The sequence below is a fragment of the Danio rerio genome, chromosome 3, assembly GCF_049306965.1.
Source record: "Danio rerio strain Tuebingen ecotype United States chromosome 3, GRCz12tu, whole genome shotgun sequence".
Lineage (NCBI taxonomy): Eukaryota > Metazoa > Chordata > Actinopteri > Cypriniformes > Danionidae > Danio > Danio rerio.
This window is the reverse complement of record NC_133178.1, coordinates 62,657,740-62,673,059: the sequence shown is the minus strand read 5'-3', so window position 1 is coordinate 62,673,059 and position 15,320 is coordinate 62,657,740. Positions and strand designations below refer to the sequence as shown.

The window sequence follows — 15,320 nt, the reverse complement described above, 5'->3', positions numbered from 1 at the left end:
AAAAATTAAAATTTTATGGTTTATAATGTTTACCCCAACCACTGAATTTGCTCGTATTTTACCCAAATTTGTGTTGCTGGCGTATTACAGTGTTCTTTTAATTTTTTATCACGGTTGTTTTTATACTGTATCAATGCATTGTTCTATCTATATACAGTAAATCAACATAATTAAGACACACCACACAAAGTAGGTCAAGTTTATTGCCTTAAAGAACATAACAAGCAACAACAACCATTTGTCCACTTACCGAACTAATAAATACATACATAAAAAACAGTGAATCAAATGTAAAAGGCACAAAAATCCATTCAATGTCAAATTCATTTAATTAGTAAAACACCTTACAGCTTTCCTAGCTTAATATTAATGTGTGTGTATATATTCGGATTGATTGTTCAACCACAAAATGACATTTTATATTTAAAGGGTCACGAAACACCAAAACACATGTTTTGAGCTGTTGACAGTCGTATATGTGTCCCACACTACTAAAAACACTATTAGGACACCTATATTTCACTAAAAAGTGTAAATTGGTTGTTTTTTGCGTTATTTTGAGCAAATTCGTACTTCCGGTTTGAAACTAATTTTTGAAGCTGCGTCACGGCCATGAAATCTTAGCTTGTATTACAGCATGTAGACTGAACGTCTGTACCTGGGAGTACCGTATTACGTCTCAGAGTGTGCTGCATTAATGCATGAGTAAGGCTTGGTTCAAACCAATCAGCACGCTCTATTGAGCAACTTCATTAATATTCATTAATGCTACAGTGTTCAGATGGCAGAGAGACGCCACCTTGTGTTGGCAAAACAACATGCAGTGTTGCTTTTATAATTTGCTGCAGTGAAGGTTTTGTTTTCATTGTCTCTCTATGAGAGCGCAGCTGGACTCACGTGTGGATTGCAGTGCCACAACAGTACAAGTCTAAGGAACATTATTTACCCGAGAGCTTTTCTCATCAGCAAATTGTGAAATCCAGATTTGCTGCTCGTCCCTTCTTAATAAAGACGTGGCTCTAGTTGCTGTGGATTTTCCTGTCTCTACAGATTTGGTAAGTGAGCAACCAGTGCTCTTTGTTTATTCTGATATTTTTCTTTTATTCGCTGTGGGGTAACAAACATTGCATGGAAATTATACGCTTAGAGCAGCTCCTTGAACCAAATTTCTCATTTGTCACGAGGGGCACGAATGAATTCCCTGAATGAAAGAGCCAAACTGCAGTTAAAGTCCAGCATTTAATAATTTGTCAAATAATTTGATTACAGATGTCCAAGTAAACACAGTTACTTTCTCCCCTGTGTATGTGTATGTGTCTGTGTTTTGACTCTGAAAATCAGCCCGTGCCTAAATCGACACTCCCATATCATCCCTCTTTTGCTCCTCCGACACTCCCCCCTGAACAGAGTTGGACACGCCCACTTTCCTGACATATTCCAAAGTAGAGGTGTGGAAACACCCTGCTGAAACAAGAGGGTTTCATGGCCCTTTAAAGAAAATGGCAAATTCAATTTGGCCTGTGACAAATGGCACTTTTGGTCCCTGTAATTCTGCAAGACTTTACTATCTCCATCTCCCTCTCCTCCTTCATACATCACATACACTCAAGTGCATGTTTTTTGATAAACCAAGTTACTTACAATCCTTTAACCAGGTCAGGAGATCCATCTGTTCCCTTCCCATTTCAGTCCTTAATCAAACATTAACAGTTTATTTTCCTAAAGATGACTAGTTGATTGCAGATTCCCCTTTCATATATCACAGCTTCCTACATTTCAGATAATGCATCTCATGTCTTGCATTTTGCATGCAATCTGAGCATACATTTCAACAATAAATAAAACAAGAAAACCACCAGAAAAATCATCAATGAGAAATCCCTGAATCATTTTTTATCTAGAAACACCCTCTCACTGCAGTACATTCTGACAATCAAAATGTACCTTTACAGAAGCACACACACACACACACACACGAAATAAACATCTGCAATCATCCATCGGTGTACTTGGCGTCCAGTGTGTGACTGTCTCGTATAGAGAAGAGCCTCCAGACCAACACCTGCAGCAGCGCCACACACAGCGGCACCACACACACAAGCAGAAACATACAGCTGCGCAGAGCACTGCAGAAGAAAAACACACACACACACACACACACACACACACACACACACACACACACACACACACACACACACACACACACACACACACACACACACACACACACACACACACACACACACACACACACACAACATTTATTATAATCACACACACACAAAGCAGAAACAAATGCACAGACTCCCGTAATGCAGTGTAATGCTGCTCTTCAACCACTAGAGGCTGCTAACGTTAACCAAAGTTTTCATCCATTCTCGTCTGAGGACAATTAAGAAAAAAGTATATATCCTTATTATACAGTACTAGTACACAGTAGTACAGTACACAGGTATAAAATTCTACAACTTTATCCTGAAGGTCTTTTGAAAGCAAGGTGAGCAAAGGGTATAGATTTCACAGGTTATAATGATTTTCTAAAGACACTATATATATATATTCCCCAATTTTACTTACATTTGATGCTTGGTGAATCTTATTTTTAAGGCTCGGTTTAGTTTTGTTTCAGTCAAGGATGAACAAAACATACAAAAACTCTGTTCTGCAATCCATCTGAGTGAGTAGTAATAATTGACTAGTAAACTCACGCTGAATCTACATTCTTCCCCGCATCCTTTATCTCTGCATATCCGTACTGGTTGAGGACGGACACCACCAGCATTGGAGCCAGAGATTGAGCCGGCTTCGTGAAGAGAGCATTGGTCCCGAAAACCATTGAGGAGAGAGGAGAGCTGGACTCATTCAGGAGAAAACATCACAGAAGCAATCAATCAGACTGAACACATCCAACACATGCACATTCCCTCATAGCTGACATTAGACTTTTAGAGCCTCATATTTACCGTTTTAGCTCTAAAGAACAACACCGTTGTGGTTGATGCTACAATATTTTATCTTGGGGATATAGAAGGGTGAATTTGGGTAATCTGGGACACCCAAGTTTTAGTGTGTTTATTTCTGTTCTAACGAAATTTAGTCAACAGGACTTTTATTATAAATTTAGCCTGGACTTCATGTGAGTAAAATCACATGACTTCATCAGGACGGTGATGGCGGAACTATTTAAATGTTAAGGATATACACCTGTCATAAATAAGAAAATGTTCCCAATTGTTGTCAAATTATGTTTGTGATCTATTCAATGCAAAATATCTATTAAAATGTTGAAAATGTGTTTTTTTCTTTTGAACATTTTGCTACACCCCCCCTAAAATAGGCCTAGCAATGCCCATGAGCCTCAGGGTAATGCTGCGTTCACAACAGACGCGGAACGCGAGTCAAGCGCGAGTGATTTACATGTTAAGTCAATGCAAATGCACGAATAGACATCCTGCCGAGCGAATGAGGCGAATTGCGCGGTGCAAATAGCGCAATACGCGTGAGGCGAATTGAGCATTTGCTGTTTGACACGCTTAACGAGCGTTTTGCGCAAATCTCTCGAGTTCGAAAATCTGAACTTCAGTGGACATTCGCGCCGCGTTAACCAATCAGAAGCTTGCTCTTGTGGGGGCGTGATTGTGACGTAGAACCTGTTGATGGTGTCCCAGGGCAAATCCCCCAGGCGACAACGACAACAAGTCATCAAACTGGGCTTGGCTCAGTCAGAGGCAACGATGAAAGTCTCCGTCATCCATGTTCAGTTTCTGGAGGAGTTTATGAGCTCACAGAGCTGGATGCACCTCTGAAAGGATGCAGTGGACTCATACAGGACCCTAAACGTATCGACGCTGTTTTTCAGTCTCCAAAAAGCACATTAATACTGTTATTTTCTTAATAAAATCCATGTTAGCCATTTAGCTAGCATTTGAAGCTAGAGTCGCCGGGCAGACAGAAGCCCTGCCCATTACGAGAATCCGCGTCTGTTTTGAAGTGAATTTGACACGCAATTGAAGCGGATTTGACGGGCGAATGAAGCGGGGTTTGACGCGCGAATGAAGAAAGGAAACTCAAATGTTCACGCGGCAATTTACGCGCAAATAGCGCGATTATTCGCGCTTTCCGCATCTGGTGTGAACACAGCATTAGAAAAAATTACTCAAAAGTAACTCAAAAACAATTAACGTAATGCATCCCTTACCATAAAAAGTAACTACGTAACCCAACTAGTTACATTTTTGGGGAGTAACTCAACATTGTAATGCATTACTTTTAAAAGTAACTTCCCTCAAAACTGCTTACCAATGCATTATTCATTCACAAGATGCCGGCAAACAGCTAAAAACCACAGCGAGACAGACTAGCGCAGGGGTCACCAACCTTTTGGAAACTGAGAGCTACCTCTCGGGTACCGATTAGTGTGAAGGGCTACTAGTTATTAAATAACACATTTTTTTCTTAGTTTACTTTTAGTTATATGTTATTATTAATAATTAATAATATTCATCTATGTGAAGACATTGATCATGTTAATGATTTCTCACAGTAGTTGTCAACAATGATTTAACAAGTTAGATAATTATCAATATGCAACACTTCATTTGTCTGAAATTGTTTTTAAAGTTTTTTTTTTTTTAATATATAACTTAAAGTAATTTTCAAATTTACACCAATGCAAGTGTGATTTAAAAAGAATACCTATAAAAATATTAGATACAGTGTACTCATATGTGGTGCTATGGTGAGCTATTTTTAGAACAGGCCTTGCGGACAACTCATGTGAACCTGGCGGGCTACCTGGTGCCCACCATGTTGGTGACCCCTGGACTAGCGGATACTTATGAATGTGAATGTAAACATATTGATTGGAACGTATTGACTAAAAGTCAAGGTGACTTGAAGTTCTCGGAGTAGGCTGGGTTATTCAGCAGTTGTTATTTGGGAATAACATACCTTGGAATGTCGTGACTGACCAATGTAAGCCTTGTAATAATGTATAGCTAAATAACATATGACCTAAATGCTTCACAAAGGAAAAGAAAGAGGCAACACACTGTACCTGCGTTTGTATTTCTGTAGGTCGGAGTCAATGATGTCTGCCAGAGGCAAATTGAAGAGACTGAAGGCGGCCTGAACCAGCACCCTAAATCACCAGCAAAACAACATAAATAATACATTATACACTTGACTATGAACAGTTGCATTATTTATGCCTTCTCCATGTAAGGTTAATATAGTATTAATGGTATTTCATGAACTTATACGGCTTTACAGCTTGACTTAATAGTTGACAAACAGTGTCTTCACATATAAGAAAACTCATTCTCATGAATAATAATTAGACACAGATGCATCATCATAATACAAAAAGTTTTATGCTACAACCCCCAGGGAAAGCTCAAAACTAGCCAGCTGTTCCTTGACTAATATCTTTAACAGATCATTAATTGATGTTCAGCACACATTAAAATCTCTGATATTTAGTTGGGGGTTTCAAAGACCCTTTAAAATCCACTAATCAATTAATTAATCCACTAATTAATCCATAATTAGTTATAAAAATGTGTTGTATTGTAATATTCAATCAAAGTCTGACCATTTGCTTCCAAGTTTGGCAGTCCTTCTGTTTTATTAATATTAAAGCCCCTCCCCCTACTTAATATTCCATATCAGTTGGAAGTGCATCAGCATACTGAAATAAAAGTCTCAGCAACTTCCAGTTTCTGTCACACCTGTTGCAGTGCCCTCTTTTGGACACTTGAGGGCACTAGCTTGTTTTGTAGTTTAACTTCATTTCCTATAATCCTTTGCACTTCTGAATAATATTAATAATTACACTTAATAAAACAACTATTTTTGACTTAAATGCTTTTTGATTTAAGATTTCATAGATATTTGGTCTAGAAACAAGAAAAAACTATGTAAGATAATTAATTTTTGAACTGTAATTTCAATTTATTTTTTTTCATTTTAAACAAACATTGAATCATTTTAAGTCTCCTTAACTTAAGTCCCCCCTGTTTATTTTTCCCCCAATTTCTGTTTAACAGGGCAGATTTTCTCAACATATTTCTAAACATAATAGTTTTAATAACTCATTTCTAATAACTAATTTCTTTTATCTTTACCATGATGACAGTAAATAATATTTGACTAGATATTTATCAAGCCACTTCTATACAGCTTAAAGTGACATTTAAAGGCTTGTTAATTAGGTTAACTAGGCAGATTAGGGTAATTAGGAAAGTTTTCGTATAACGATGGTTTATTCTGTAGACCAGGGGTGGCCAATCCTGTTCCTGGAGATCTACCTTCCTACAGATTTCAGTTGCAACCCTTATCAAACACACCTGTCTGTAATTATCAAGTGGATTTCAGGTCCTAATTAATTGGTTCAGGTGGGTTTGATCAGGGTAGGCGCTAAACTGTACAGGAAGGTAGATCTCCAGGAACATGATTGAGCACCCCTGCTGTAGACAGTCGGAAAAAAATATAGCTTAAAGGGGCTTATAATATTCACCTTAAAATGGTTCATAAAAAAATTAAAGCTGCTTTTATTCTAGCCGAAATAAAACAAATAAGACTTTCTCCAGAAGAAAAAATATTATCAGACATACTGTGAAAAATGTCCTAGCTCTGTTAAACATCATTTGGAAAATATTCAAAAAAGAAAGACAAAAATAAAAAGGGGGCTAATGATTCTGACCTGTGTGCTGAAACCGGTCCAAAGGTGGATTCATAAACACAACACATATTGTAATACGTCTAGTTACTATGCATGAAAGAAGGCTTTATGCACTAAGCAGCAGAAAACACATAATCTGGCCTGCATTCCTAAAGTGATTATTCACTCAAAATACACTACTGTAAAGTTTTTAGTTTCAAATAAATGCATCTGCTTTTATTCTTCAGTTTACAAAAAAAAATATTAGGCAGCAAAACCTTTTCGGTTTTTAATATATAAAAGCATGCATCGGTCATCATTCATTCATTCATTTTCTCAACCCGGATTCATTGTGGAAACGTAGCCCCGCGGACGTTTCTGCGGACCGCGAGATACGTCCCGGGAGGTTTGTATTCGAGCGTTTTTTGTTTTCGCGGATCCGCGAGAGGCGGATTTTTCGCGTCTCGGGCGCCTCTCGGGAGCGCGCGCCGTTCGCACCTGCGCTATTCTTGTGTGAAAAGCCACCGGATCGGCCGACCCGGCCGCCCTCCTCTTCCTCCTCCTTCCCTAAACCCGAGCGACGGTTTGCAAAAGCCGTCCAGAAAAAAAAAAAAGCTTCTTCGATTTCGACCGCGTTTTTGGATCCCGCCGCGTTCTCGCCCTTATTTTTCGGATTCTGTTTTTCGTATTACCTGATTTCTGGAACTGCTGTTCCCCGGACTCGATCCCGGTCATCGTCCCCGCGGCCGGCTCCTCCTCCTCCGGGGCCTCCGCTCCGCCAACGCAACGCTGGGAGCTAAGCGGACAAACTAGTTGCATCGGGAAAGCCCTCCACTCGGAGGCAAGCTGTCGACCGGCGAGCGCAAAGAGGAGGAGCGGAGCGGCGCCACACCGCCCCGCAGCGTTCGCTTGAAAAAAACTAAACGTAAATCGCGGTCTCCAGAAACGTCCGCAGGGCTACGTTTCCAGAATGAGCTTGGGCTGCATTTTCTTGTCAGCTTATTCCCTTTATTAATCTGGGGTCACCACAGCGGAATGAACCGCCAACTAATCCAGCACGTTTTTATGCAGCGGATGCCCTTCCAGCCGCAACCCATCTCTGGGAAACATCCACACACATACACACTTATACACTACAGACAATGGAAACCCACGCGAACGCAGGGAGAACATTGCTTATACAAATATTGCGTTAACGATAATGTTGCAATAGTGCATGCCTACAACTATTATTTATTAATATTACCCTTTTTACAGTGTTTGTGATTAAATAAATGCAGCCAAAACACCCAAATATGCTGAAAGGCAACCCTAATCATTTAAACAATAGTGCATATGTACAGATGCATAAACTTCCCAACTTAAAAGACGGCATATAAGCCGCTCCCGGTGTCGTATGCACATATCATGAGCTGTCTCTTCATATTTTTCCCTTTAGCCCAGAGCAGGACACAAAGAGCAGTGTAAATACTTACATGTTGGAAGTGAGGAACAATGCGAGGAAGTAGTAGTTGTGTGGGCCGAGCAGTAGCATGATGAGCGCGGCTCCGGCCTCCACACAGAAGGAGATCAGGATCAGTCTGAAGTAGCCGAACTTACGCAGGAGATCCTGACTGCACAACACCAATATCTGCTTAACAACACAAAGACCGGTCAAAACAAAAGTGTTTTTAATTCGGCTCTAATGGTGATGTAGAATGTTTCTGTGCATTAAATGAGGACTTGTACAAATTAAATACATTAAAAGGCTGATTTGATCAAAATTATTATCCACATTTTCCTAATTCGTCTTCTGCATTTGATAAATCCTTTCTGGTTTGGGGAAAAGATGTAAACTAATCATACGGGGTTGGCTTAAAATATCTTTATCTGTCAGTGAAAGAAATGTAGATTTTACTAGAGCTGTCAATAAATCAATAAATCCATTCTGCATTGATTCTGAGATTTCAAACAGCATTGCTATTGCTGTTCTCTATTAAATTAATTTAGAGTTTAGTCGTTAAACTGCAGATGGCGCTCTATGCTAGTTTTTAACAGCAGGTGATGCTCTATGCTAGTTTTTGACAGCAGATGGCGCTCTAGGCTAGTTTTTAACAGCAGATGGCGCTCTGGGCTAGTTTTTAACAGCAGATGGCGCTCTATGCTCGTTTTTGACAGCAGATGGCGCTCTATACTAGTTTTTAAAGGCAGATGGCGCTCTATGCTAGTTTTTGACAGCAGATGGAGCTGTATGCTAATTTTTAAAGGCAGATGGGGCTCTAGGCTAGTTTTTGACAGCAGATGATGCTCTATGCTAGTTTTTGACAGCAAATGGCGCTCTGAGCTAGTTTTTAACAGCAGATGGCGCTCTGGGCTAGTTTTTAACAGCAGATGGCACTCTATGCTCGTTTTTGACAGCAGATGGCGCTCTATGCTAGTTTTTAAAAGCAGATGGCGCTCTAGGCTAGTTTTTAACAGCAGATGGTGCTCTATGCTAGTTTTTAAAGGCAGATGGCGCTCTAGGCTAGTTTTTGACAGCAGATGATGCTCTACGCTAGTTTTTGACAGCAGATGGCGCTCTAGGCTAGTTTTTAACAGCAGATGGCGCTCTGGGCTAGTTTTTAACAGCAGATGGCGCTCTATGCTAGTTTTAAGCAGCAGATGGCACTCTATGCTTATTTTTGACAGCAGATGGCGCTCTATGCTAGTTTTTAAAGGCAGATGGCGCTCTAGGCTAGTTTTTGACAGCAGATGATGCTCTTTGTTAGTTTTTGACAGCAGATGGCGCTCTATGCTAATTTTTAACAGTAAATGGCACTCTAGGCTAGTTTTTAACAGCAGATGGCGCTCTATGCTTGTTTTTAACAGCAGATGGTGCTCTATGCTAGTTTTTAAAGGCAGATGGCGCTCTAGGCTACTTTTTTACAGCAGATGGTGCTCTAGGCTAGTTGTTAACAGCAGATAGCACTCTAGGCTAGCTTTTAGCAGCAGATGGCGCTCTAAACTTGTTTTTAACCTCAGACGGTGCTCTAGGCTTATTTTTTAACAGCAGATGGCAATCTAGGCTAGTTTTTAAACTGCAGAAGGCATTTTAGGCTAGTTTTTATCAGCAGGTGGCGCTCTAAACTTGTTTTTAACATCAGACGGTGCTCTAGGCTAGCTTTTAACAGCAGATGGCGCTCTAGGCTAGCTTTAAACAGCAGACGGTGCTCTAGGCTAGCTTTTAACAGCAGATGGCGCTCTAGGCTAGCTTTTAACCGCAGATGGCTCTCTAGGCTAGCTTTTAGCAGCAGATGGCGCTTTAGGGTAGTTTTTATCAGCATATGGCACTCTAGGCTGGTTTTTAACAGCAGATGGTGCTCTAGGCTGGTTTTTATCAGCAGATGGTGCTCTAGGATAGTTTTGAACAGCATTTGTCACTCTAGACTACTTTTTTTACCAGCAGATGGCGCTCTAGTCTTGATTTTAAAGTTGCCATTAAACGACCTTAGTTTAGTTATAGTGTTAAACTTGACAATAAATATGCACATTAATCAGTTTACTAGAGCCTTAAGAATATAAGTGGTAGTTCTGTCGTCTGATGCACCTGCGGACAGATGAATCCGGCTCCATACATGATGCTCTTGGCAAGTGACGGCAGGACGTCCTGAGGAATGAGTTGCTCTGCAAAGATCATGGTGAAGTTGTTGCAGAACGCCACCATGAAGACCTGGAAGAAGTTCATGAAGACAAAGACCTGGAAGTCTCTGTTGGTCAGGATCTGCCAGGTCATGGACAGCACAGATGCCAGTGAGAGTGGCGGACTCTGCGCGTCATCGGCCGAGCTCTTGCTGTCGAAACGGCTCTCACTGTGGAGGCCCGTGTACAGCATGCAGACGCATGCCACTACAGCCACCAGCACGCTGAAGGCCTGGAAGGATGCGAAATCCTCCATGTTTTTTGAGAGGAGGCCGCAGAACAGCACACTGGAGGATCCCACCAGAGACGCCAACTGGCTGTACTTGATGAGCCTTAGCCGGTTGTGGTGGTTTCCAGAGATCTCTGCGAACAGAGCGCACTGGGCCAGCAGCACGAATGTGAGCATGCCGTCGAAAGCACAGAGGGTCACCATGAGGTGGACGCCGCTCAGCCAGTCTTCGGTCTCGTACGTCCTCCAGGGGAACCAGGCAAGCAGGAAGGACAGGCAGTACAGAGGGGCTCCGTATAAGATAGAGAGCCTGCGCCGGGAGCAGCACTCCATCCGAGAGTTGTCTTGCAAATATCCAAACAGAGGATCATTCAGAGCATTCCAGATCATATAGACCACCTGTGTGGAGACATGAAAAATAAGGGATCCTTATTGGTCCAAACTGGCACGTTGTTTAGATATCCTAGTAATCAATGCTGGTGATCAAACACTTTTGCTTGCCATTGGTTTTCTTTATTTAGACGTTTTACACATTTTAGCATGTCTGCATGTTTCACAAAATGAGAGAATGAATCCAGGTTTGAACTAACATCTATTTCATTTTTGGTTAACTGTGAAGCTGATGAGCTGAACCATCAAAATACACAAGGAACCAGCTTCTTACATGACTTAGCTTGAGGTATATGGGGGTCTTCAGGTGCTCAACTGGTTATGCTGGTCTGTTTCAATGGTTTTCAAGGGTTTATAACTGCATTGTAAGGTGGAAAGGGTGGATGACCAGCTAAACCCGCTAATCTGGTTTAAGTCTGTTTGCTTAACTTACTTTAGACTTCACTTATCAAAGTATAACATGTATCATATTTCATAGTGTTGATGATCAACTAATGCATGTGCAATTGAAACACTTTTTAAGAGTTTAGCAAAATATCTAAAAACCTAAATAATGCTTTATCCACAAGTTTTTTAGATGTTAGTCTAAGTATGTTAGTTTTTAGGATATCTATAAGCTAGTGTGCTCCAAAACAGTCACAATATTTGCATTTGGAAGATGTTAACCTCATATAAGCATCCAAAGCTTGCAGTTTGTCACTTTCGCTTAAATAGATCAACAATTCTTTGAGGTCATCTCATATTTCAGTTTCTCAACAAATCTTCAGACCAATCAAATGCTCTCTAGTATCTGACATGCTCCGCTCCCTTCAAGATGCTTCACATTTGTTTTTCATCTGATGAGTTTGAGCCAGGTAGCAGCCTACTGCTCTCCCTCGTGAAGCAAATACAGAAGTAACTGAAACTGCAATGCATCGAAATTCTGCTTTAAAAGAGCAAGTGGATATAAAAGACTAGATAGGGAAAGAAAAAGAAGCGATCGGGAATTGAAGAGCAGTGGGGGGTGGGGGGGGAGGGGGCGTAAAAGTGATTGGTAATTGAAGAGCGCGGGATGGGGGAGCTGCAGGTCAGAGTGATGGTGGCAGGTCAGATTGACCCATCAGGCCACCGTCCCGCTGCTTCATATGGCCAGTCCACCTCTGTTCCCAAGTGTTCAAAGGTTTAGGGAATGGGTCTCAAACTCAACTCCTGGATGGCCGCAGCTCTGCACAGTTTTGCTTCAACCCTAATCAAACACAGCTGATCCAATTAATTTACGGTGATCAAAAGAGTCTAGAACTAGGGTTGGGCGATGTCGACCAATTTGGCATCGTACGATGTCTGAAGAGCGAGGAGGGATCCGTGGGTGAGAAGGGTGCGCGACTTATTTGAGGACCGGGAGGGAGACACGCCTTTTTCAGGGAAATTATCACTCATTTGCGGCCATTATGAGTCCTGCAAATGCATAGAGACTTCTGGAACTTCCGGGAGACTTGGGATGTCTGAATATCATGTTTAACAACTATAGTGAGACGCGATCCAGTGGTACATTCTTGATGAACTGTCCGACGTGCACTGCTCTCTGGAGCTCAGAGGAGTGCATGACAATGTGTGTCTGTGTGTGGTCATGTGATGTGCGTTTTCAGCGGATGAAGGGCTGTTCAGATAGTGTGGATGTGGATCATTTTCCTTCTAAAATGCCATTTTACACTAAGAAGTATTAGTGTAAACGGGGCCTGAGTGTGTATTTTTCGCGAGCGAGTTTGCAACGGGGGCAGGGCGGAGGATCGGCGATGCCGGCTCAGCATTGTGTTTTCTATTGGTCATCGGCAATGAACGATGGCATCGTCTGCCGGCCGAACCCTATCTTGAACAGCTTGATTACTTGGATCAGCTGTGTTAGATTAGGATTGAAGTAAAACTGTGCAGAGCTGTGGCTCTCCAGGAGTTGAGTTTGAGTTTGAGGGCATTGCATTTAAACCCATTAAGATGTTCCGCCAGTAGTGGACACTTTGGTGATGTAATCAATGACGTACATCAGAGGGAACAAGATGGAGAGAAGTTATGCTGAGTTCAGACCGAGTGACACAACTATTTTAAAAAATCATGCATTCTAACCTCGGCATTAGTGAATGAAAGATATAAAAAATAGGACTGGAATGCAACCTTCCTCCAACATGCACTAGGAAGTCAGCAAATCAAAGCACACTGGGCCAATCAGAGACCAATGTGTATTTAAGAGGGAGGGCCTTCATAGAACCAGAAAGTCACCAAACTTTGTCAGACCCGCTGGCTGTGTCCGAAATCGCCTACTACTCAAGAAGTACTACATACGAATTAAAATTTACTACATGACCGTTAGAAAAGTGTGTTATATACCATATGAATATGAGCAGTATGAATGGAGCTCGGACGTACTACATCCACCATTTGTCATTATCATGTGATCTACACATGTCAGTTGTATCACTTTACTTCTATGCATGATTTCTCTAGTAGTGCAACATGGGATAGCGTAGCGTCCATCAGAATCTCAACAGAAGTATTAGGTCATCAGGATACTTCACCTACTGCAATGAAAAAAATGATGTCTGCAAAACTGTTGCAAACAATTTATTTGTGTTGAATTTAAACAAACAAATTAAATTTAATAAAATTCAACTTAATTTGTTTGTTTAAATTCAGCCCAAATAAATTGTTTACAGCCCCTTAACTTAAAAACATTTAGTAAATCCAAGGAATCATCTCTGAATAATTTTTTTCAGTTTTTAAATTCGGACATGCTACTTGACTTGCATACTTTTTTTAGCATAACCTCTATAGTATGGAAATATGCCATTTCAGAGGCAACTTCAGTCGTTTGGTAAACCAAAACATACTTATTGTCATCTGTATTTATTAAAATGTGTAAAAGAATAAGTAACCATACAAAAATTTCTGTTTAAATTATTAAAACATCCCTGCTGACAAATGGGTACAACCTGGTGGTTTTAAAAGACAGTGGAAAATATAAACATTTAATAATTAATGATTATTTTGGGACCAAACTGTAACAGAGCTTTTGAATTTTTCATTAAATCATTCTTGACCTAAATATGCCTAAGATATTTTAGTGTGGGTAAATGGTGAAACAAATGTATGATAGTCATTACTTTTGCTCATAATAGCTTGAAACATGCTAAATAATGGGAAAAATGTAAACCTTTTATTATAATTTATTGTAATGTATCTTTGTAATTATGTTGACCATGCTGACACCCGAGCAAAACTTGCTTTCGGGACATTGCTTTGTGCAAAACTGTCAAAACCACATTCACTTTTTTGTGTAAATTATTGTATAAATGGGTTTCGTAAAGCAATTGAAAATATTTAAAAAGCTAAAATGTAATGCACAGAATAAGAAAACCCATAATAACACTCCAGGGCGTCATGGTGGCGCAGTGGGTAGCACAATCGCCTCACAGCAAGAAGGTCGCTGGTTCGCATGTTCTTCCCATGTTCTTGTGGGTTTCCTCTGGGTGCTCCGGTTTCCCCCAGTCCAAAGACATGCGGTGTAGGTGAATTGAATAAGCTAAATTGGCAGTGAAAGAGTGTGTATGGGTGTTTCCCAGTGTTGTGTTGCGACTGGAAGGGCATCCGCTGCGTAAAACACATGCTGGATAAGTTGGCGGTTCATTCCGCTGTGGCAACCCCTGATTCATAAAGGGACTAAGCCGAAAAGAAAACGAATGAATAAATATTAACACTCCGACACCGCCCACTCTACACCTGCAAACAAAAGCCAGCCAATCCCGTGTCAGAATGACAAATACAGCAAGTGACTGACAGACAACGACCGTTTCTGATTGGCTAAAAAAAAGTGCAGGTCCCTCCCACAAACTGTTTAGGTTTTTTAGAGCTTATAGTACTTGTAAATGATTTAAAGTCTTGTGTGGACTTCTTATTTTGTAGGAGTTCATGTTAAAAGATTTGAAAGCTCACCTGTGACAGGTGGAAAGCCGCCTCTGATATCCTGTACTTATTCAAGAACAGCTTCACATAGTAGAAACTGAAAATGCTGTTCATCATGCCTGCACCGAGCGTCGTCATGCAATAAGCCAAAGCGGCGGGATGAGCAAAGTTTCTCATGATGCTGAGATTGATGAGATGTCTGTCAGAGCTGAATAATAATACTAATAATAATAATAATACAAAGAGACGCTATTATAAAACTCGTGCAGTCGCTGATATGTGATCCATATTAGTTAATTCCATTGATTATATCAGAAAGCATGAACAGAATACATGTTTTTCAGTTGAGTGTATATCCACAACAGAGTTCAATTTCACCTCATCCAAATACAAGGCACTGCACCACTTCCTGGTATTCCAATACTAAGGCGTGGCTTGTACGCAAATCGA

General features: G+C 40.7%; 1 protein-coding gene across 2 annotated transcripts; it reads right to left on the bottom strand.

The window, feature by feature from the left end:
* Positions 1 to 1,869: 1,869 nt before the first annotated feature.
* On the bottom strand, positions 1,870 to 15,281 carry mfsd13al (major facilitator superfamily domain containing 13a-like). 2 transcript variants are annotated; one of them, NM_001122620.1, is given in 6 exon segments: positions 1,870 to 2,126; positions 2,712 to 2,855; positions 5,060 to 5,143; positions 8,140 to 8,294; positions 10,230 to 10,949; positions 14,901 to 15,275. In NM_001122620.1, coding segments are annotated over 6 exon segments (1,383 nt in total). In that variant the 5' UTR covers positions 15,048 to 15,275; the 3' UTR covers positions 1,870 to 1,993.
* Positions 15,282 to 15,320: the final 39 nt, after the last annotated feature.